At 40.5% G+C, this 24,871-nt stretch overlaps 2 protein-coding genes across 5 annotated transcripts in view; one reads left to right on the top strand and one right to left on the bottom strand.

Moving 5' to 3' along the window:
* Window positions 1-6: 6 nt before the first annotated feature.
* Window positions 7-23,489, top strand: RHOQ (ras homolog family member Q). Of its 3 annotated transcripts, none has more exons than XM_041413586.1 (5): window positions 7-210; window positions 366-424; window positions 15,336-15,500; window positions 16,247-16,342; window positions 17,087-23,489. In XM_041413586.1, the coding sequence occupies exons 1-5, from the start codon at window positions 69-71 to the stop codon at window positions 17,240-17,242; spliced, it is 618 nt and encodes a 205-aa protein (XP_041269520.1). In that variant the 5' UTR covers window positions 7-68; the 3' UTR covers window positions 17,243-23,489. The 3 variants fall into 3 exon arrangements, with proteins under 3 accessions (XP_041269520.1, XP_041269522.1, XP_041269521.1); XM_041413588.1 differs by having other exon boundaries at window positions 17,091-23,489; XM_041413587.1 differs by having other exon boundaries at window positions 15,403-15,500.
* Window positions 17,424-24,871, bottom strand: part of PIGF (phosphatidylinositol glycan anchor biosynthesis class F) — an 18,924-nt gene continuing 11,476 nt past the window's right edge. The window contains exon 5 of one of the 2 annotated variants that reach the window (XM_041413584.1): window positions 17,424-17,796. In XM_041413584.1, coding sequence (XP_041269518.1) covers window positions 17,683-17,796 — 114 coding nt within the window. In that variant the 3' untranslated portion in view covers window positions 17,424-17,682. The remainder of the gene's footprint in view (window positions 17,797-24,871) is intronic. The other variant, XM_041413585.1, reaches the window with a different exon arrangement.

The raw sequence follows: 24,871 nt of genomic DNA on the forward strand, positions 1-24,871 counted from the left end.
CGGCGGCGATGCCGAGGGGCCCGGCTCGGCGGGGCGCGCCCGCGGGGCCATGAGGGCGGGCTCCGGCCATGGCCCATGGCAGCGCGGCGGTCATGCTGAAGTGCGTGGTGGTGGGGGACGGCGCCGTGGGCAAGACGTGCCTGCTGATGAGCTACGCCAACGACGCCTTCCCCGAGGAGTACGTGCCCACCGTCTTCGACCACTACGCAGGTGAGCGGGCGGGGGGTCCCGCTACCGCCGGGGGCGGCAGCCGCGCTCTCCCCTCCCTCCTCCCTCCATCCCCTGGCCTTGCCCTGCCGGGGGGGCCGGCAGAGGGGTCGGCCGGGCTTGCCCCCCTCACCCGCTGTGTTTCTCCCCCCTCGCAGTCAGCGTTACCGTCGGGGGCAAGCAGTACCTGCTGGGGCTGTACGACACCGCCGGCCAGGTGAGTGCCGAGCGCTGCCCGCGGATCCTCGGCCCCGTCCCCCCGCCCGCCGGTGATCCCGGCGCTGAAGTTATTCGCAGGGCTGTGGTCCGGGCTGGGCGGTTCAGAGGCGGGTTGGAGGGGGTGGGGGGCGATTGATAAAATCCTGCTTTAAAAGAAAACCATCGATCCAACCTCGATTCCCGAGGGCGGGCAGGCGGAGACGGGCTTTATTTTTAGCGGTACCGGGGCCGAGGCGCCACGGCATCGCCCGGCGCTGGGGCGGGGGGATGCCCGGCGCCCGCGGGGCAGTGCTCCGGGCCGGGCATCGCCACCGGCCAGATCCCCTTCCTCGGGGTGCCGACCCTCCCGCCGGCCTTCGGGTGGGGAAACGTGCCCCGTTCAGCACAGAGGCACACGCTGCCTCAGCCGCCTCGGGTGGGATGGAGAGCCAGGCTGCCGCAGCTTGCCTTGGTTGTGGCTTACAGCACTCAAATAGCTACAAAGAGTTGTTCGAACTAAAGGTGGAAAAGAATAGCATGTAATTCTCAGCCACTGCCTTTGAGATAACCTGGGTTTCTTTTGCTATCCCAGACAACTCAAGTGATTAATTTGGTTAAGATCATTACAGCCAGTTGTGAAAGATGCTGTGATGTCAGCATGACTCTTAAGTAACTTTAATGATGGATAAAATACTGGATGTTTGGAGGGATCACTGGTCTAGTGGTTTCTAAAGGATTCCATGATTCAAATAATCTCTTCCTTAGCTTAACTTGCATGGTACCAGCCACGAGCCAAGTAGAGTCTCCAGGGTTAGAGTACTTTCTGGGGATTGTTTATTTGAAACCGTTGGTGAAGAGCCTGACCCCAGGAGATGCAGGCATCTCCCAGGGAGGTGCAGAGCATGTACAGAAACGTGGCATGGGTTTCTGTAAAGTTGTGTATTCTCTATATTAAACTTCTTCTTGCAGTGTGAGCATGTGCTTTGGTCTCACATGACCTCAGACATGCTTCCTTGTTGTAAAGAGCAACTCGTAAGACAATCTCACTGAAGTTGCACAGACTGAAGCTGTAATTTTTAACCATGTTGTTCCTATACTTAATTGAATGACTGCTGCCTGAATTTTTAGATCTGTATATAGCTTTGAGTTAGGGAATCAGCATTTAACTAGTCTTAAATCTTTGTTAGGCCTGAAATCGGTAAAAAAATTAATTCCATGAGAATTGTAGGAAACAGCGCCATTTCCAGAAAGCTGATACCCTGAAGGATGAGACTCTTCCCACAGACTGACTTCATGCTTGTCATCTCCCTGATATAAACACAAGCTAGTCAAATTTATGCCAGCTAAGTGCATTTCTTACTACTATCATACTCCTGTTTTTGAATAGTAATTAGTTCAGAACACAGCTTTAAAATGTTGCTCAAGTAGGTTGCAAAGTGAGGATCTAGTGTTCAGACAAAGCATTTGGTTAGCATGCAACTAATTTTTTTTTTTTTTTTTATAATGAGCATTGGAAAGTGTGAAAGTGAGCCTAGCACTTGTGTACATATGCACGGTTTATTTGAGCCCTTGTTCTGGTCTTGTTGCTATTAATGTGAGTATGTGTTAGCTCAGTGTAACCTTAACTAAGGTGGCTTTGTGGTACCCCACTCTGCCTGAATGTGCTGACTGCAAACACAGGTAAACTGGACAGTTTACAACAAACAGCGAATTAAGATGCTCCTGTTACACTAAGAAAAACTTTTCAGTGTGAAGCTTTATATAGAGAAAGTTGAGGTAAGCTTTTTTTTTTCACAATTTTTGAAAAGTCAGATCTTCATTTTGAATTCCAGGGCAGTTTTTGAGGCACCTAGAAATAGATCTTCTTGGCCTGATTCAAAGGACCCTCAGTTCACACAGGGTGTTTTAATGAGGCTATCTTTACAGATATATCTGGTCTTGGCAAAACTTCCCTTTTAGTCAGACCTGTGGTACTAATAAAATCTTTACCACTATCCCCATCACACTTCAGCATGTTTGGGGAACTGGTGCATGTCAGAGACTGCCCACGGGAGCCCCATCCCTACATCCAGTACGACTAAAGAAGGTAGTCTGTATCAAGATGCCAGTCCAGCAACTTCATTCAGTGAAAAGCTGCTTTGTCAGAGCATCTGACAAGCCTGTCTTCCTAAAGCTACACAATAATAGAAAGCTTACATTAAAACTTAAATATATATAGTAAAGAGGAGAAAAGACATGAGTTGATGATGTCTTCTCTGTGTTGAGGAAACTGCATGCTGTACCTGGTACATGCCTGCTGCTTTCACAGACTTCCATATGGATCGGATACATTGCTGCCCAAAGCTGGGATTTCTGTGCCAGCATACATGAATGCTTTTGTCTCTAATTCTGTCACCCCCAAATAATTTTAATGTAAAATATTGGCCTGACAGTATAGTTTTATAAAACTTGGCTATGTGTGATTACTGTGGTATCTAAGCAGTTCACAATCATCAGCAGGTTTATACTTCCAGCCTTGGACAAAGTAAATAGGTCCAATCTGCAGATCTCAATTCAGGGGGAAGAGGAGTGAAAGGGATTAATAAAAGTTCAGATAGTGACTTACTCCAAATCCATGCAGAAAGCCCTTAGCAGAAGAAAGATTAAAGACAAGATTTTGATTCATAGCTGGTGCACAGCAGGCTCATCACCCTGAAATACTGGCTTATCAGTGTGTGGGTCTCTTTAACTTGCGTGGTTATGTATTTAGCAACTTGTGACAGACTTTGCTTTGGCAGAGGAGTTGCAAGCTTTTGAGTTCATTGCAAGCTTTTGAGTTCATCCAGTACTTGTTCCTAGCTCGCTTCCTCACAACACACACAGGATCACATGTAGTAACTATAACGATGACATAAGGCCTCATATCTTCATGAGTTTAAAGTAGGTTGAAAACAAACCTATTAAAATCCCATTTTTCCCCCGGTAATATATATAGCAAGGAAAAATGCCACTAGTGGTTCACAAAGTTCAGTTTACACACAGGCCTTTGAGTGTGTGTGAGTTCAAGAAGGCTTTTCTCTGTCTGAAAATACTGAGGCCCTGGTTCAGCAGAAAATAGCCAGTACAGCTGCTGGGCTGTGGAGGCTCTGAGAGCCCATTTGGGTTTGCAGCTGTGAAGGCAGCCTCCTGTGTCAGGGAGGTGGGCGGGAATTTGGTGTCATTCCTCCAGCAATTCCTCCCAGAGGTGCAGTTAGCAGCTCCTTTTAGCCTTGCTGCATGCACTGGGTGGGTTTAGAGCAGGTCTTGGTTTCCCCAGAAGATGAGAACTGTGGAACATACCTACACTGAAGACATATCAGTGCACTGAAGTTTAAACATGAGGTGCTTGTGATACTGATGTTTGGAGGCCTCTGGCTTTGCAGCAGCCTCTTTTGGGAGACTGTGTGTCAATACTGCTCTTCATTGAACAGAGGTACATGGCAAAATCAGCTTGGGAAGAGAACCATGACTTCATCAGGGGTCTGTTAAGATCACCATGTTGGAGTGGTTTTGAACTGCTGGCAAGTGATTATCATTTTGCTCTTCCAAGATATCAGAAGTAATACTGCCAGCTCTCAAGGTGTTAACATTTTTGGAGGAGTGTCTACAAGCACTAACAAAGGGGTGCCACAGGTCCCTTTGCCATGTCCCAAGTGGTCAGAATAAGTGGTAGGACACACAGGAGTTGCCTTTTGGGGATTTTGCACTATATTCAAGGCTGTTGTTTAAAATTACAGTTGGAGTCTTCCCTTCTGCTGTAGGATTTTAATTCATGGTGTCCCTTTCTTCCAGTGTGTGCTGACCACATGCAGGGGGAAGTCTTGCTCTGCTTCTTTGTCTTTGCTGTAAAGGATGGTTGGGATCTAGAGGAAGGATGGGGAGGCTGCAGTAGCAGAGCCTGTACTGCTTGTGTTACTCCAGGAAAAGAGATGCTGAGGCATGGCATGACTGCTTGGTACAGATTTGGCACCAAGCCAGCATCTGGGCAGAGCAGGGTTTGGTGAATTATGAGGCACTACAGTGCAGTGCCTCATAATAACATTTATATCCCTCAGCATCACTTACTGTTGATACTAGCAGGGCCTGGTCATACAAAGCTGAGGTGAACTGTGTTCCTGGGCTCTCTGCTTTTATATTTCTGCCTTAAACACCCTAACACAGGTCTGATACAATGAAGCTCTTGGTGCCTTTTCACCTGTCCCCAGAACAGTACCACAAAACATGGTATTCACAAGCACAGAACAAGCCACTTTGCACGTTTCAGCTCAGATGGTCACAGTGGTTGCAGCCACAACCATCTTAATTCAGATAAACTGATTTTTTGGTTGTAACAGAAGCCCTGATGCTAAAGCAATTTTAAGTTGGTCAGGCTGCTGAAGTGTATAAAGCTAACTCAACTATTAGGGAGATGAGTGTGTGCATTAAGGAGAGGTGTAAAAACAAATAGTTATAAATGTGAAAGTGTCTGTGTTTGAGGTGTGGCTATTAAAATGGATAGTTCCCAAACCTGTGTGGTTGCTATAAATAAATAGCAGTAATCTTTATACTCCTTGTTGGCTCTTTGTCTTGGCTTTGATAAGTAGCCCTGGTCTAGCCCTAGGTACCACTCCAGTATCTTACTGAGAAGAGAGGCAGCTGCTGGTCTATTGCGAAATAGAAATGTCCTTCCTCAGAGCACACTGCTCCTTCTGAGTTGCCCCTACCAGGCAGCCGTAACTCCAAATGTCAGCCTGGAGTGAAGCAGTCTCACACAATGCAAAGCCTGCCACCCTTTACTGCAGAGGTGTAAACACCGAGACGTCCAACGTGATTTTGGCAGATCTAAATCTAAACATGAAATGTTAGCAACTAACATCCTCTCTCCTTTCTGCCCCCGTCCCCGTGCCTCCCTCCTCCCACATGCGTTCTCCCTCGCTCCCTTTACATGTCCCAGCCGAGCCAGCAGCTGGCACTGGGGAGGCTGTGAGCTCATGAGCTCACTCCCAGCCCAGCGTGCTGGCCTATGAATAGCTCAGCCTCCGCTGAAGCTGCTCTGTGCCTCAGGATGTTGCCAGCCACGTAGATTTAACAACTGGATGTATGCAGATAAAATAAAAACATGCCTAGATTCTCCCTTTGGAATTTAAGTTTTTTAGTGTAAGAGGAGGTGAAGTGCCTGAGCTAACAATCTCTGTGTTTAGAGCTCTCTAGATAAGGGTTTAAGCAAAGATAGGTTTTCTCTTTAAAAGGAAAAGGACTTATACCTTCAGATTGGTTATTAAAAATGGCCTTGCAACAATAATACTCTCAGTGCAAAGCCTGCATCTAAACGCCTCTTCATGAGCTGTGACTCATGCTTTGAAAGCACGGCAGCTTTCCTAGAAGGATAGGTAAGCACTGTTATCACCAGATGGGGAGTTGCAGAATGGGAGATGGTGTTCTGAGTTTCCAGAAGCATCCACTAAATAGATGTTGGAAACTCAAGACAGTTACATTTCATTTTCAGAGTGCTGAAAGCCTCACAGTACTTCTGAATAGCGACACTGAGTTATGTTAAAATCAAATCTAAGGGATGCATTTGAAAATGTGGATCCAGAATGTCTTTGCCACTTTAACAGCAAGTTAATGGCAGACCAAAATAAAGAACACAAAGCAAACCAAGTTTGACAGGTTTTCTGAAACTTCAACTTTTGATCTGTTAAAAGCACATTTTTATGAAGACTACTGACCTAGGATTGACCCTTGCTAAACACTGATTACACGGCCAAGTAAAAAGCCCTTTTTTCCAGGGTTAAGAGTCAGTAGATATCCTTTAGTTTGTGACAAAGCGCTGTCTGAATTTTCCTAATTTTCAATTTCTTTGAGGCACAGTGGCATCTTACAATGCGATCTAAACATGACCAGCTAAAAAGGCAACACTGAATACAAATAGTTACTGCTCTTCCAGCACAATGTTATTGCGTATCCTCTTACTTCCCGAGTTCATTTTGAGATGGTGTGTGCACCTGCACTCAGCTGAGTATCATATAATCTACAGCTGTGCTGCAGGAGGCAGGACTGATGGAATGGGACAACTGGGTAAGGTAGCATGACTCGTGGGGTTTTTCTGATAGAGAACATATGAGACCCTGGGAATTTTTTGTCAGGTCCATACTCAGACGTCTCCACTGAAATCTGTTTTCTTCGCAAAGAACTCTACATATTTTGGTAAATAGGAGAAGTATAAAAAAATGAAGTATTCATTTATAGCCTAACTCCGGATTCAGCCTCCAAATTACATCTTTAAAAAAAGTAAACAAAATTAGATGAGAGCACTGTTTCCATAGCAGAGACCTGCAATGTAAAAGGGTGTGTTAGGGTCTAATCCAAAGCTCTGTGTTAGCTGCCACCCTACTGCTGATTTCAGTAAACTCTGTTACAGTTCCTTTATTAAGAACACATGGACAAATGTAAAACCTACTTCAGCAAGGTTTTGTTAGTCCTGGGTATTCAAAATGATGAACCAGCTCTTCCTACCCACATACACCACTACCTAAAAATTCTAGGAAATTAAAGTGGTTTTGCCCTTTGCTGTATGTGGGTTTTCTTTAAATCTTTGGCCTTCATCTATGGTCATGTATCAACCTTTCTCTGTATCTGTGGGGTACTAGAAATTAATCTTTCATTTAAAGGTGAAAAGGACGTGCTTTTTCTTTATAGAGACTCTAGGAATCTGGTAATGAAGAAATAATATAAAGCACACTGATTCAAAATCCTGCAGTTCTATTGTGAATTATAAATTTTAACATCTCAAAAATTGATGCTTTGGGGCAGAGCTTCCGGACTTTTTTTTAAGCCTCCAAACTAGCAGTTGCATTTCTAATAAAACTGCCCCTCCCCTAATGAGAAAAAATAAAAATAAGGACACAGAGGAGAAGAACTGTGTCTTTTTACTGCTCTGTTCTGTGGTTTTATAAGCAGTCTATTTGTTTGAATTGGTGATTGGGCGAGTTGTGTTAAAAAAATGTCTGAATGCTACGTGACACTTTCAGCAGTTCTGAAGAGGTTGTGTCATTTGACACTTTACAGTTACTGTCCCCAGTCTGTTTTAATCCTGCTCCATGCTGCATCTGTGCTGTGGCACGTGTGCAATAATTCTTTGCTATGCTAGGCACTCACTGGTGTGCACATAAAAATGCAGGTGGCAGCATTATTCTCCAGAGGAAAGCAACATCTGTCAGCATCCTAGGTGAGTATATTGCTCCACATGAATAAAACACAGATTCAGAGTACCTCAGGCAGCCTGTGCTCTAAATTAGATGTAGTCATGAACGCTTTAAGATCATCATTAGGACTTAATGCTACTTCCTTGTTGGTCTGATTTCCCATTGGGATTCAGTGTTGGGGTCAACAAGGGATGGATGCCAAGTGTGACCCGGGATGCATCTTTTGTTATGACCAACAGATAGGCCAGCCACAGGCAGTGAGATGGCTTAAAAATTCCTCACTTAAGAAAAATTGCCTATGGTTTTTCTTTCAACTGCCTTAACATCTGCTGAGTGTTTTATCACATTCTTCAATGGGAGCTGCTAGCCCTAGCACATGGGACTTGATATAAAACAAGGTGCAGAAGATTCTTAGGAACTCCTTTCATTCCAGAAACTCTTTCACTGTGATGTGTTCATTCAAGGTGGACATGATGGCCCTGGCACTCTCCTGAGAAGTTGTGTGATGGGAGGTAATCTTGAGGACACAGTAAAGCTGTAATCTTCTATGAGTTCCTTAACACTGGACTGAAGAATATGCTTTTGGGATTTATTTGTAAAAGGTGAAAGGGAATGGGACACCTAACTGATCAGTGTTGTTTGATCAGTCTTTATACAGGTAGCAAATGAAAAGATAAATCTGATATTATATGGATAACTGTATTAAACCAACTCTACTCTGTAGGCTGTTTTGCCTGTGAGAACAGGTGAGATTCTTCTGTGAAAATAAACTCAGAGAACCTATCTTTCCAAAGAGCAGGTTCTGCAGAGATCTGTCCAGATCTCCTGTGTCAGGGTGCATTTTATTTTTTAGCTTTATTTGCTGTATCTGAAAGAATTGAAAATCCTGATTATTCATGGCTGCAGATGCAACTGGCGTGAATTCCTTTCCTGGGGAAAATGGAAAAAATCCTGTTCATAAAGTCACTGACAGAGAGAAAGAAATGCACAGCAGGACTGAGATTTCTTATGGGCAAGGAGTGAAAGGGTTTGTCTGTGCCAGCTACTCTGCCATTTCTTAAGAGCTCCATAGTGGATAGACAACAGCTTTAAGTGAAGGTGTTCAAGTGAAACTGCCTGCAGTCAGCTGAATACATGTTCTGTTGATACAGATGCTAAAATAATAAGCCCTACAGAGAAAATTCAGGGACTTTCACTTTTAGAAAACCAACCAGCAAGTTGAAGTTTTCATGGTGATGGAGAGAAGAGAGTGTGCAATTGAGACCATCTAGGAAAGTAGTTTATCATCACCACATGGCAAGATGTAGCATTTGGACAGTACTGAATCCCATATTAAGGCTAGGATCCAATCTGATCACTTAAAGGCAATTTGGTATATAATAAAAGAAATATGCTGTCCTTCCTGTCTCTAATGATCTAAAATCCATCTTAACTAGGCTCCATCTTCCAGCTAGTTATTTCTGTCTATCCAGAAAAGATTTTCAGAGATGTAAGCAGCTGCACAGTTCTCAAATATGCCAGGAGGAAAGTTTTGTTATTAAAAAAAAAAAAGGTAATTCACAAACCCTGGGCTTTTTCAATGTATAATTCATATGTCCTTTGAACAGTCCTCCTCACAGGAATTCAGAAATGGATTTAGATCAGTTTACTTCATTTTTAGAATACAATGGAAGAGCACTTATTCTGCATACTTGCAGTCTTTTCTATAAATTAAAAATAGATGCTGGGCCCAAACCAGCAGCTTTTTGCACTCTCTGGGAAACCTGTGTGAACAAACCACAACAGGACAATTCTGCTTTCTTTAGCAATGCAAGCTGTATCCTCAGAAGCCTGTGAAGAGACAGAGGGTCTGTAGTGCTCTTTTCCCCTGCAGCCATGGAATAATCACTGCATCCATCTTTCTTGATTTGCGTGTTCAAAAGCTAGGGGCTACAGATGTAGGCAACTGAAAAATCAAATGCAGTCATCAGCATAGCAGGGCTTGGGTCGTGGAATTGGATAAGCAGACGTTTTATGGCAAGGCACTGTCAGTTCAAACTGCAGCTTTATGCCAAATGGTCCTGCATTAGTGGTGCCTTGTGAGTGGCAGTGCCAGGAAACCAGCATCCTGGGGGACGCTCCACCCTCCTTCCTTGCAAAGGTTTACAGTGTTACACAGCCCAGACTGAAAAATTTGAAGTGTTTTCAGCCAGGGAAGCAATTTATGCTTGGCATGGGGCAGTACAGGCCACTTCCCTCTCTCTCCTCCCCCACCAAATGTCTTGTAGAATCAGAAACCACAGGGTGATTCAGCGGAGTGAAGTCTGTTTCCTGGTGTGCTTTTCGAGTAAGCATTTGCTTTCAAAACCTTTAGATAGAGGCTTTGCCTGGTGCTTATAGCAAAGCTGCAGATCAGCCTTTAATTCCAAATAATTTGGGGGAGATGGCAGGATGTGTCCAGAGGTAGCTGTGAGTTGTTACTAAGTCCACATTTATGTACATCAGTCATTATGGTTCACTTGTTATGTTTTCCAAAATATTACAGGAGGCCTTCTGAAACAGAAACTTATTTTCAGGGAGGAAAACTGAAAAATGCAGTCTTGAAGGACAGCTTTGAAATACATTTCAAAAACTGAAATATGGCAATTCATAATGAGAGAGGACTTCTGACTCTTGTTACTATGAAGTGGTTAAAACAGACTTTTATCAGGGATTTTACTCTGCAAAACTCTGCCTCACTGTGCCCCTCTGAGCAGTAGTGATTACCCTTTGCTACATGAAGGTTGGATTCCTCTAGCAACCCTGCCTGATGTCTATTTTTGGCTTCCCCGCTAAAAACAGATGGTTGGGAGTGAGAACCTCTCCTTACGATTGCTGTTGTAAGCTGTGAAAGCAACAGATGGTTGCTAGCACAGAAATCACAAATGCAGAGGTTTTGAGCTCCAGTTTTTCTTCCAGTGGTGCAAGCTTTATTTTGTTTACATCCATCCACTTTATACCTCTTGGAATAGAAATAGGTGTTTCAAGGATACGTCAGTATAACAACTGAAGAGGCATTGTTAAAATTTCATTCCTAAACTGCAAAAGACACAAAATAATTAATTACTTTGGTTCTGTCAGAACAAGACCCTGAGTGTGGATTAAAACATGACACATCTTAGGCCCTTGCATCAGTGTTAATGATATACCATAATTTGGGTTCTCTCATTTTCCTAAAAACACTAGCAAAAAATAAAAATCAACCAGACAGATCTAGGTTAACATTGTCTTCACGACTTGCAATGGTAGATCTGAGAGGCCTGGACTTCCTCAAAGCTCCTGGTCAAGGTGTGGGAAGGTACTGGCTGCAAAGGACTTAACTGCCTTTCATATCTCTGAAGCAGACAGAGAGAGACCCTACTACTCTTCCAGATGAGCAGGAGGCCTGTGGTCTCACAGTACTGACAGGGGTAAGGACCTCTGTCTCTGTGCCCATCACTTCAACTCGAGCTGGGAGGAGCGTGATACCATAAATCAGGAGAGCTACAAGGTCTCTACATAGAGAATCTCTGTATGTCTGCGCCTCGCACTTCAGTGTGCTAATAAATAGAAGGAAATAATGCTTTTTGTGGGTCAAGAAGGTCGTCCAGAAATTATTATACTCCACTTTGTCTGAGTTTATTTTTTTTTAAAAAAATATCCCACTGCACATAAGCTGTGTACATCAAAGGCTTTTGGAGTGCTTTGCAAAGCCTAATGCATTATTAAGCTAGCAAACCCCTGAAGATGGGAGGATGCAAACAGAGAGAGGATAATGATTTACTCAGGACTACATACTGTGTCAGTGGCAGAATTTGGAATACCATTTCCTTTTCTTTAGCTGTGTCTCAGCTGATATCTGTAGAACTGGGTAAAAGTATCAGTTCAAAATCAAATGCATGACTTGAAACGGGACACTGTGTTCTGCTTTTGGTCTGAGCAAACACATGAAGTGAAGAATATTATAATGCTGTGGAATTGCAATACCATTCATCATTCTGCATACAAAAAGTTTCTCAAGACCTCTGTTTCTGGACAGGAAAATGTTGGAAATAGCCAGACTTTGGACATGTTAGAGCAAATCCTCTTCACCATCCAAAATACAGTATTCAAATACAAGGCAGCAGAAAATCTCATGCAGATTATTAGGTACTGTAACATGGAAAAGGAGACCTAAAGGACAGATTTTAAGGAACCAGTGCTAGACATACCTTCAGCCTACCATAAGAAGACATGGTAATTTTAAAGCCTGAATTTCCATTCTCCACTTTAAAAACAAAAACCCCTGTTTGTAGCTGAGAAGCCAAGTCCTTTGCTCCTTTCATCTCATCTCCTTCTTTATGTTTGTTGTGTACTGGCAGCTGTCCTGGGTTTCCACAGGGATACTAGGGAAATTATGAACAGCCCTGCTGCAGTGTCGTGTCTTTTAGAGGGATCACAGCTCCACAGAACATTAATTAAGTCAACATTCTTGTGTCCAATTTTGTTTGAAGTTACTACAGCTCTCATATTTTCTGTATTCACCTGCTTCAGCAAACAATTTTCTTTAAACTCTAGAGTATGTTGGAGAATGAGCTGTTTCATTAGTACAGCCTCAAGTTTTTGAGACTTATACTATTTCAATCCTTAAGGGCTTTCTTGCCCATCTTATTCACATGTTTAAAATATTCCTGCTAATATCCTTAAATATTTTTAAAGTCTAAATATATATGCAGTGCCTCCCCCAAACAGATTGTCTAATTAATCTAACTGTATAGTGTGGTATGTACAGGCACTCAAACTGGAATTTATGTTGACTGGCTAGTATAATAAATTTGGCTGTTGCATTTAATTTTAGAATAAACCACATTTATTTCCCTTACACTGGATTCAGGAAATAAATTATAGTTGAAGCAATAAGATTTTTCCAGGCTTCTCTAACATTCATTCTAAATTAATTTGGTATTTCAGATTCTTCTACCAATTGCAGCAGTTATGCTGACCCAATACATCAGAGAAAATTTACAGGTTTTATTGCTGTTTCTGAGGGGCTGTTGGGAGGCAGGAGTCTTTAAGCCCAGATGGCCTACTAGATGCTGGCAAAATTTAAGCAGGGTTTCTCCCAGGACTCAGGACCAGTCCAATCATGTGGTGGGAGGCTTTGTTAGAAGTACTGCCACTATTAGTACCAATGCACACCTATGTTCAGAGCACAGACAAGGTTTAAAGGAGAGCCTGAGAGCGCTGTCATGTTTCAAGCAGCAGGGCTGGTGGGTATAGCCAAGTTCTCTGATAATTTAAGGAAGCTTAAATGCAGTGAAGCCACTGCAGCAAATGCCACACACATCTTTGGCTGTGGTACATGATGTATCCAATCACATTGTACTTGCCTAATGTTTAACTCTTAATTATGCTTGCCCAGAGCTGTTCCAGTGCAAGTGGAACAGGGTATCAAATCAAAAGGCACATGAACAAATGCAGGAGCAGGAAAGGAGTTCAGACCTGAGACTGGCTTTAAGAAAATGATTAATATTTGCTCTGAATAAAAGGTCCATCTGTAATTTGAAACTGATTAACTAAAGAGCTATTTTAATGTTAATGGACTAACAGTAATTTCTGGTGACAGTGAAATGCTTTCTCCATTCCAGCATTTAGTATTCTAGTTATCCTAGTCCAGATATGAGATTTTTAGAAAATGTAGAGTATAGGGATGGCAGCTCTTTGGTGGTAGGAACAAATTACAGCTTTTAACTAGATTTTTTTAAAAACACAACTTATTTACTAATACCCCACATATGATTTAGAGCTGAATTTGAGAGCAACTGATGGATCTACTGTGTGCTCTTTCATGCAGATTTTGTACTCCAGGGAACAGAGTAATTGGTAGTTGAAAAGCTTCTTTTAGGATTTTAATCTCCACCCCAGAAAACAGTGCAACCCTGAGCAGGATCTAGCTATATTCAGTAGTAGAAGTGAAACATAAAATACATGCCTAAAAAAACCAACTGAATGTCAGAAGAGTTTCAGCTTCCTGTGTTGATGTTTTGAAGTTATTTCTGCTTTCTATGATGAATGTCCACAAGTTTGGAAGAGACATGGTTACTGTTTCTGTCTTCTGAATCAGGGCAAGAGCCTGACACTGGCAGGGAAAAGGCTTGTCAAATGTTGTAGCTTCAAAGTGGTGTCAGTTACTGTGGTTGTGAAATTGTCAACAATTAAGCATGCTCTAGCTAATTGACAAGTCTGTTCACAAAACTAGAGTGGATACTCAAAATGGCACAAGAATATGACAAGGAATGATCACCTCCTTGCTACTGCGGAATTTCTGCCTGTGCTTGTCTTTCCTCCAGTTCATGAGAATAACAACTCTCTTCCCGCAGCTGTTGACTTCCAAATGGAAAAATGAGCCAAGCAGAAACTGTTCTGAGGAAGTTCTCATAGTTTTTCTGAAATTCTAGTGACCATGTCTAAAACCTAACAAATCAATGAAGGGTGTTTCTGAGGGCGTGACTATAGGTTACTAATCTGGTAATGTGCCTGTTCCCAAGGAAACAAAAATTTAATTTTCTGTCTCATTTCCAACACAGAGTTGAATTACATGTCTGTCTCTATGTTTAATGAACAAATCATTGCAATATTTGTGAGATTTAATTACGATGGGGAGTTTACATGGGAAAGAGGGAAACTGCTGCAGCAGCCCTAACAAACTGATGTTTACTGTGGAAGGTATAAATCCAGCATTTGTTAGTGTCTCTGCAATGCCTGGCCTCAGTCTTAGTTATCTATGTTGCAAAAACCACCAAAATTCTATAGTAGGAATGGTAAGGCATTGGTTCACTGCCAAAGACCAAAGGAAGCCTTGCAGAGAGAAGCTGGGGCATGTTCCCTCTGGCTGTTAGCTAAAACATAGGGCAAAAATCCACTTTCTCTCTTGCTAGAGAGAACTGTGATTTATAAGAGGGGCAATGCTCCTAGGTACTTGTCTTGCCACAGTATAGTATACCCTGGCAGTAGGACTGCTGACTTTAAATGCTGGGGCTCTAAATGTCCTAAATAATCTTTTCACATTAACTCCTCCCCCACACTCCCAACAAACAAACAAACAAACAAACAAACGCATTAATATTCCACAGTGTTTTTTTGTCTGAATTTCTGTTCCATCTGATCCTTTGCTGGGCTTGCTAGTTGAAAGCACAGGCTAGACAAAAGAGGTCCCTTCTGATCCTTCCTACTGCCTTGTATACTAGGAGCAGGACTGTAAGGTTTCTAAGAAACAAAGGAAATTCTAAGGAGGGCTTTAAATATCACCTCTGTGTATGACCCAAAATAGAACATTTAAGTGCATCGAACAGCCTTAATCTAGTCTAGCTTTGTATAACCTGGATGACTCTACAGCAGTCACACCTGCTCATTTCTCTACAAATGCTAGTCTTTGATCTGCAAGTATGCTTGAACCATAAGCCTTTTGTTTTTTTCCTGAAAACTTTTTGAATGGTAATCTTCTGTATATTCTCATAGAGAAGAAAGTTTCTATCAGTACTAAGACATTTTTCAAAATATTTATATTCATATACAGCTGTCTTCATATGTAAATTTTGCTCTAACGGCGACACTAACTAACTTGGAATAATTTTAAAAATCAGAAAGTTTGCCTTGACAACCTTCACGAAATACAAATACAGTTTCTGAATATAACTGTTAAAATACAGGCAACAATTTAATATTGCAGATAACAGAATTTTTCTTCCTTAGGAAGACTATGATCGTCTGAGACCTTTATCTTACCCTATGACCGATGTCTTCCTTATCTGCTTCTCAGTGGTAAACCCTGCTTCATTTCAAAATGTGAAAGAAGAGTGGGTACCGGAGTTGAAGGAATATGCACCTAATGTTCCCTTTTTACTAGTAGGAACACAGGTATATTTGGTTCTGTTTTACTTTATTTAAACAATTAGGATCATTGTATGGTGCCTTTTCTGTGGGCTGGAAGTCGAGGCCAACAGGACCTGAGCAGCAGGTCTCCTCCTCCTTCTGCCTTTGGAGGAACAACCCTTACAGGTGGCAGAAAAACACAGATACGTGTTGTTCTCCAACGAGCTATCTCCATTTTGTTAAAAAAAACTTATGTCCATTGTAAACACGGTGGCAAGATGGACTGCATGTCTCCCATGTGACTTTCTAAAAAGTCATGGGACCTAGTGAATAAAATTGTCTGCTCATGCCCATGTTACTGGAATTACTTGGGTATACAACTATTAGTCACATGCAATATTTGCTGAAGCAAAGGAGAAGGGGAGAAATGAGACAGTTTCCTCTTGCTTCTCATGGATAGTGGACTGGGGTTCATTTATGAAGTGACCCACATGTTGGTGTTACCTTTGGGTTAATCTTTCTGCCACTGCATTTGGTATTCTAAGATGACCACATCTAATTGAAGTGCAGAATTACAGAATAAATGTTTCTTCCTTCTAGATTAAAGGTTCACAATTTAAATTGAGGGCTCTTGAATCAGGAAGGGTCCACAGTCTGAATCATGACATGACTCCGTTTTTACAGAGATAATATTCCATTGAATGATTCTCCTTTAAAAAGAGGGTATCATATTGTCTGCTGACTTTTGTTTAGAGAAAGTATTCCAGCATGACTTCAATCTTTCTTGCTAGATTGATCTCCGTGATGACCCAAAAACTCTGGCAAGACTGAATGATATGAAAGAGAAGCCCGTATCTGTGGAGCAAGGACAGAAGTTAGCAAAAGAGGTAAATTGGATATTCCTAAATGAAACCAAGTTACAAAGAACAACAACAACAAAACACCCCTATTTTTACTTGACTTTGTCTTCCTTTACCACTTTTTCCATATCTTTTAGCAGTCCACATATGAAATCTTGTGACTGCTTACGAGTCAACAACACTTACATTAATGAACAAACCTAAGTAATTACACTGTCTTGTCAGTAATTGTTCTAATTTTCAGTGTAGACAATTATAGAGCTTGTATAGCTTTTACAAATATTACTCAAAGATAATTAAAATCCACAGACTGGTTGAGGTTGGAAGGGACCTCTCCTGCTCAAGCAAAATGTTGGAAGCATCTTTTAGACATTTTAACATTATTTGAGAATGTTATACTGCCACTGTGACTACTGTGTGGATAATGCTTATCAGAACATTTACAGAGCCTTTATTTTTGAAACACAAATGAGTAATGTAATTATTTTTTGCTCTTTAATTATCAACCCTATCTTAGGCCTCCACTGCCAATCTAAAGAATTTACTTGTTTCCCTTAGAAACCAACCAACTTAAATACCTTCCAGGTCTTTGGACAAAAGACAAATCTTATTTTCTCCTATAGGGGGGTGCACATTCAGATAACATTTTTTAGATTGTAGCTAAACATTGTAATGTTGCTGGGGGGGGGTGGGGAGGGGAAAGCAGAAGTGCCCAGATGGAATTGAACAGATGAGACATACTGCTATTGAATTTACTTATTTTCTTGACAGATAGGAGCCTACTGTTACGTGGAGTGTTCAGCTTTAACACAGAAAGGACTGAAGACTGTTTTTGATGAAGCTATTATAGCCATTCTAACTCCAAAGAAACACACAGTGAAGAAGAGAATAGGCTCAAGATGCATAAACTGCTGTTTGATCACGTGAGAGACATTTGACAATGGCCAGGCTTACTGTGAAATTCTACTGATTTTAAATACAATGCATTAAGTACATAGTGAATTTGTTCCAGGTTTGAAAGTTAAACCTACATTTCTGCCTTCTACAACCAGTGAAATCCAGAGGAATAAAATCAAACTCAACAAACTTGTAATAAGAAGCCACCACATCTGTTACAAATATTTTATTCAGACTGGAAGGTACAATCTCTCAGGGTTACACAGTCTAGAGGAAGCAAAAACTGCACCATGCTGAAACAGCATCTATGTGATTTTACTGAGTGGAGATGCTTGGCCTGAAATACTTTAACTGAATATGGACAGTCTTCTGCTTTGACTATATATATATATATATCTTAAAAAACCCCAACTTTTGCACAGTCTGTATGGAATCTGCACAAAGAAATACCTTGTCTCTTTTTGCTCCAGTTATCTGCTTTTGTATGTAAGCTGCTTCCGGTTCCAGTGTATCCACAGAGGTGCAATAATCAGACCAGCCATATAGCCAAAGGTAGCTCCGAGGGAACAGGAAATGGGCCATACCTGTGGGGAGGATGCAAGGTAAAAGCAGACAATGAGGAAAATGTCTGTGGTTTTTTGTACTTCATGAGCACAAAGTCTAGGTACTGAAAGACAGTAGTCTTATTCTACTTTAAAGCTTGATGCGCTTTCCTAAAAATGCCAAAAGCATAACAATCATCTTCATGAACACTAAATGCTGTTGTACAGTTTTTAGTTAATATGCATTAAAATGTAAGCAGGCTTCTGGCTATTGCAGACTTTAGTTTGCTAGTCCAAAAACTGTGTGGATAAAAACACCCCTTAGAACTATCTATATCCCCTGAAGCATTCAGCTGACCTAACTTCCTACTCTGCTGTACACAGTTGGATACCTACAGATTTCTCAGCAATTTCTCCTTTCAATCTCTCATGGTGTTCTGAAACTTTCAGGTATGTATAGAGGAATTAGTATTCAAATAAGGCAAGAGACTGAGATAGATAGAAATTTGGAAGCTGACTGAACATCTAGCACCCAGATCGTCAAACTTGTAGTAAGCCAGTTATGTCAAAGAGAGCTTTAATTATATGCTCTATTTTCTATTATAAGAAGAGGAAGCTAACTCAATAGATCTCACTCTCTTGAACAAACCGTCTTGTATTGAGCCGGCATAGTAATGGAATTCTTCCCTGCTCTTTTTTTTTAAAATTGGTGTTGATTTGCAGGGCGTGGCCGAACCAAGACTTGTTTGTCATCAGATGTAGCTTATAGTACCAGTCCATTACATACTGCATTTGATGAAAGTCTCAACTAAGGTGGTAATTAATTAATTTATTTTAGAATAAATACAATTTCCAGGCCTCTTTAAAATTTTCCTTTGGTTTTTTTTTTTGGTTTTTTTTTTGCAAGGACAAGTTTGCAGTTCCTACTGTACAGTGCATATTCGTAAAGCAAGTATGGACTGGACTCTACTATTATTTTGTTTTTTAAATTAAAGGGGATATTACCCCTCCCTCCCATAGTAGTTGAGACTGAGAAATGCACTAGACAATAGAGGAAATATTCCAATCTCCAGCCTTCTTTTTTACTTCACTTTGACTTGTAATTCATGAATATCAAATGAACTTACTCTTAATGGTACTGGTTCCTCCTTTCATTCATTTTCCTAGCTCTGATTCTTCTCTTTACTTCATTATCACTTAAAAGAATATATTTATTCACATCCTTTGATCATAGGAATTTTAACTACGAGTAAGAGTAATGTATTTTGTCTTCTGCCCTTTCATCTTCAATCTCCTCAGTTGTTTCATCTTCACATTCCTTAGCACTTACAGCTTTATATGTTATTTGGAGGTCTTAAGGAGTGTAGCAAAGATGATTATTAAACAAGGTGCCTTAGGTACTCTTTATTGACCTTGTTTCATTCTTTCACTTTCATACATTCTGTCTCTGCTGCTTGTTTTTGTTGCTGAGTATTTCAGCAGTTGCCTCTCAAGCCAAAGACTTGCTTGTTTTCATTCATTTACTGTGTATAGTAGATCATCTATAAAAAGCCTTGAGAGGCTTTGGCATGGTAAGTACTACATGTATTTGAAACTCACATAAGTTTGTGGCCTTGGCTAAACTTACACTTCAGGTGGATCTTTTCAACTTTTAAACAAAATGCAATTATTTCTAGCATTTTGCATATTACACATGTCTAAAGGACAAAACAATAAAAAAGTCCCTGAAACCCTTCTGCTCACTCAGTAATGTTCAGATGGCAAGTCATACTTTTTTATCCACTGATGAAGTCAAATACCAATATTCAGAAAACTATGGACAAAGGCTTCTTAACACAGTGGTGCTTTTACATCAAATTTGCTGAGTGATCAATGATCAATCCTTCAGTAAATTTTTACCTACATTAGGTGAATTTGTAGTTGCCTATTTGCTTTCCAGAACTATAGGTAGATTATGGACTCTGAATTGATCATATTCCCCTAACTAGAGAGTGAATATCCCAGATGACCCAATGACCCTGTATATTGTGCTATTTTGTGTATAGTGGGTGATTATTGGTATGATTAAAAAGATCTCTGATGATTGTTGTAGCCTCTTTCACCTGACTGAACTGCAACTTCGGACATGTTTTTTCAATAGCTATGTCACTTCTAATATTAATTATGCCTCTGTCTGTTTTCTAAAATGTTCAATTTTTGCTTTGGTTTTTAGAAGTCAGTGTTACCTTACATAAGTTTCAGGCTCTCTCTCTTAACATTTGAATCTGTGACCTCTGAACACTCAAAAATGGCAGGTGGAAAAGATAGGGAACACAGTGGAAGAAAACACAAAACATGCCATCTCCCCATCTGTGAATAAGACAGAAAGAGACACCACCTCATCACTTGTAGTGGCATGGAACAGAGGGGTACCAGGCCAGGCACTTAATTCTTACTGTGCTGCTTGGACAGGCCTTAGTAGTTCTGAGGGCAGTTTGGCCTTTTGAGAACTCCCTAGCAGTTAAAAGCCAGGACTTAAAAGTGTTGCTGTCCTTCTGCCATTTTCTCTAACCCTTAAGACCGGGCAAAATCCCGTAACAAACAAGTAGTAACACCAGTTTTGCACCTTTTATTCTTGACTGATGGCTTTTAGGCTACATATAGCCCGAGGCACCCATGGGTATATCTAAAGAAGCAAGTTATCAAAGACAGATTAAGATATGGCTCTTAAGCACATCAGCTGTACTAAAATAACACCACTTTCACATGCTTTTGATTGTCTACGAAAATGGGTTGCTTCTTTCTGTAGAAGTGGGTTGCTTTATTTTGTATTAGCTGCTGGCCTCATTTTTCTGAGACCCAATCACTTTCTTCTGGACCTTTTTAAATGACTTTGACTTACTCAATTGGCCTGCTTTTGCCCCATCTTTCATAGTATCTCAAACTTGCTTTAAAGTCCTTGACTTGGTATGAACTGCCTGTAAGTGACAGAAATCTAAGCAGCAAATATCTCTCTGCCTGTTTCAGAGATTCCATTCTGCTTGCTTAAAATATGCAACTTGTAATACACCCCTCCCATCCCCTGAGAACTTTTCAGCTCAGTTCCTCCTACACCGTGCTCCCTTCTGCCTTGAGGAAGCTGACATATCCTGCCCCAGTACTGATGTCATGTCTGGGCAGGGTCAGCAGCAGGGGAATAAGATGTTAGGCCACATGGCCTAGCTGCACTTTTGCTGAGGGGAAAAAAGGCTGATAAGGAGAGAAAAGTGTGGGGAGCGCAGGAGATAGAACAGAATATTTTTCATGAAACTGTCATGAAATGCCTTATCTGTCTTAGCAGCTGGGAAGCATCAGCTACCATTCTCACAGCCTAACACAAGAAGAATCAGTTTACACATCAAATGCATGATGAAAAGGGCAATTGTAACAACCTGTAGATGACTACTAGGAACCTGAACAGCAGCTTGGCAAAAACAAATCTTAACAAGAACAAAAAATGCATTTTAATGGACAGAGCATGAGCCAGTGTTAAATGCAAAATGATTCTGACTTCCACTATTCATTTAAATTTTCTTTTAGCCTTTTCATCTGGCAGCAGTGCTGGACTTCAGGAATTTCTTTAGGCTAGCTTAACAGACACTGCAGAACTGCAAGGTTTTTAGTATATATTAGAACTAATTTTAAGAACAATGACTCACAATAGGAATTGCCAACCTTTCAGGACACAAATGAGCTAGCTTTCCTCAGTGCTCTTTAGAACACCTAAGATTCTAAGACGTGAGAATGCTTAGCATATTGCATGGAAAGCAGAGCATGTTGCAGGATCCCAGCAAGGTATCTAGCTCTGCTGTACTGTGCATGTAGCTAGCTAATCCAGAATTCTGACTGCATGACAGTTTTGTCATCTATTATGAGTCTTGCATCCCATGCAAGGGAATTACATAGATATTGATAAGGACATAAGGGCCAGATTCTTATAGACCAGAGGAGCAACACAAAGTTTTAAAAATATTATGAAGTAAGCAGCTGCCTGCTGGAACTTTCATTACACAAATGCAAATACAGTGGGGCAATCTACTGTACTTACTTTGCAGTAAACTTAAGAGTGTTTTTCTCATATCCCTAAACACGATTTTTTGTATGCTTACTGTTTCAAAAGACTGATTTCTGACTGTCAATTAGAAGGCTATGTAATAATTTTTGTTTCATTTTAAAACTGAATAAATGAGCACAATTATTTTCCCTCCCTGTTTCTAACATGCCTTAAATTCCTGATTGTTTAGTCTGTACTGTCTTAAAAACTTCAGTACATGCCTTTAATCTATTTTGGTTGCATGCACATATTAACTACAAGTGTCTTATCACATTGTACAGAATGTGTGTGCTGACAAGCACACACCAAGAAGAAAGTGTGAGGCTTTTTTCAGGCTGGCATTTGTAACTAGAAGTTATTTCATGGATTTGTGTTCTAAAGTTATAGCAAGCATAACAGCCTTTGATCTCACCATTAAGGTTTACATTGAGAAAACACATTATTAAATAAACAATGATAACCACACTAAAGTGGAATAAGCTTCTACCTCTGTTTAAAACAACTCCAACTGCGTATTATCCCTTCTTCTCATATTAAGCAACTTCTCTTATAACAAAACTTTCACAGTAGGTAGTAGATCCAAAAAGGAATACAAGAAGGAATCTCTCTGAGCTGTGTTAAGAACCAAAGTAAAGTGAAAGTTTATAGTCCCATTCCAGCTTACTTGAGTAAGCACCAAGAACTGTACCCAAGATTCTGTGGATTATTTTTCAGGCTACAAATGTCTGAGAAGTATCTAAGGCTAATATTTACAGTCATATTGGCTGAATTACATGGCAGTCAGTCAACTCAGGTGAGCTATATCAGCACTACTTATTATGCTTTCAGTATCCACTATGAAGTAGGAATATAGCAATTTTTCTTCTACCTAATGATAACATTGTAAGCAGAATATTGTTTCAAAGTCATTTTTTACCACTAATAACAGGTATTACAGATCAAAATTATGCTACCAAAAAACCCCGGATGTATGGGAGGGCATGCACACAACAAACACAGAGACTAGATTTAAAAGTCTGTTATCAAAATACGCAATTAACCCAGGAATTCCCCAATGAGCTAAATCCGGTCAATGGCAAATGCTGTGTCTGGAATAATAGTTCCACCACATATAAAGTGTGCTGATAAAGCTGTGCTCTTCAACTATACCATGTTGTTCTGCAACTAGTTTCCTCAAGCTGAGTCGAGAAAGGATGTGCCTAGTAACTCCTACATCATCCCCTTCTGTTTCAGTGGTGGTGTGTTCTAAGGTTCCACTTCTCAGTGACACACGCAGCCAGGATCCTCATCACATGTGGTTATTAAAAGCACACCATCAGCTTGAAACAGGCAATCTGGAAAAACTAAGCAACTGTAACAAAGGAAGTTATTTTCTATTTCTTTGTAGAACTGTCCTAGCTAACTGTAACCCTTACACACCCACTGTGCTTCAGCAGCCTAGAGGCATCTGAGATGGATGTACAACTCTAAATTGTCTAGAATACCCTTATTTAAATAATCACAACTAAGTGTTGCAAACTGTTTTAAAAATTGCTGAAAAATGTGATAATCTCAAAACACTGGCAAAATTGGTCTTAACAGTCTAACTGAAACATGCCTGGCAGAACAAGTCCTGGAAAGTTTGTTGTTTTGGTTTTTTTTTTTTTTTTGTTTTTGTTTTAATACAGAAATGTAACTACTGTAGTGTCTAACCTGCATTCCTGCCTGTAAGGCAATTATCTTTACCTTTGTCTGAGATAAGCTGAATTCTACAGACCTACAACCAGGAATAATAACAGACTAGGCCTCCCTGCCCAACTGTTTTGCATAGTTACAAAATTTTTCTTAAAGGTAGCAGAGGAGTAACATACATGACATGTATGCTTTAAGAACAACAGAATAATGAAAAAAACCCGAAGCATAGGACACAAATGAACTTTCAGCAATAAATTTTATACTTCTAACAGAAATGCTTTATATATTTTTCATCTCCATTCTCAAACATTATTCAGAAAATTAATGTTTATTTCTGAAACAATATTCTGTTCCAGCTAAGTAATATTTACTTAGCATAGAAGTTGTTGCATGCTTAAAAAAATGCAATTAACATTATTTTTAAGGGTAGAGAGGCACACTAATCTGAATATCCCCTGTATGCAATATTTTTCAAACGAAAACATGGAAAATAAAGTGAAGATTTTCTGAGACATCTGTATTTATCTCAGTTTTGTTGCATATCACAAGACGTATGTATAAAAAAGCAGTATGTTTCCTTTGGTTTGTAAATAAGTAAGGATGAAGTAGCATTTGGGCTTTAGTCATCAGCACATGAGTTGGAACTCTTGCTATGAAATTCATCATCAGGTTTACTCCACAGAGCCCTGAAGTACTTTGAAGTAAAAACAAATTTTAGTGAAAGATGCATAGGACGCTGACATCTGATTTTCTGACCAGGTAAGATCCAGCTAATAGTACAAAAGACTTCTCAAATTCTACTGATACATCTCACCCACAATGTAAAGCAATGATTGCCAGGTAATTTTTAAGTTCTTCTATGAAGTTTGCAGGAAAATATGATAGACTCAAAACAGACTGCCAAGGGCAGGGAAACAGTAGCAAAACATGAAACCAATGTTGCTTTTTCTTTGAAGGACATAAAGCAGAAGAACTGTGGTAGGTATGAGCGTGGCAATTCAGGCAAGTATCTTACAGAATAGTGCAGATAGCTTTAGTTAATACTCTACTGGGATTCCAGCATTCTCAGTACTCCCTCCAACCTCTTGTTTGCTTTAGGTGAGTGACTGCCATTCCATTTGAAGCCATTTCTATGAATAAATCAGACTTCACAGAAGCAGCTTCACAGTCTCCCATTTCTGAATGATTTTTCAATTTAAAAGTTGACTGTAGACACTCTTAAACTGTCTACAGTTTAAAGCGTAGACACCAGATCTGATTAAGTGCTAAATCCCAATTAAGTGGAAAAATATGCCAATTCAAGACACAGTGACTTTTTCTGTGTACCTTGTCTCATATTATATTGCTTTAATAAAGCTAAATCAATAGCAT

Source organism: Onychostruthus taczanowskii, unplaced genomic scaffold, assembly GCF_017590055.1.
Source record: "Onychostruthus taczanowskii isolate IOZ18803 unplaced genomic scaffold, ASM1759005v1 scaffold42, whole genome shotgun sequence".
Classification (NCBI taxonomy): domain Eukaryota; kingdom Metazoa; phylum Chordata; class Aves; order Passeriformes; family Passeridae; genus Onychostruthus; species Onychostruthus taczanowskii.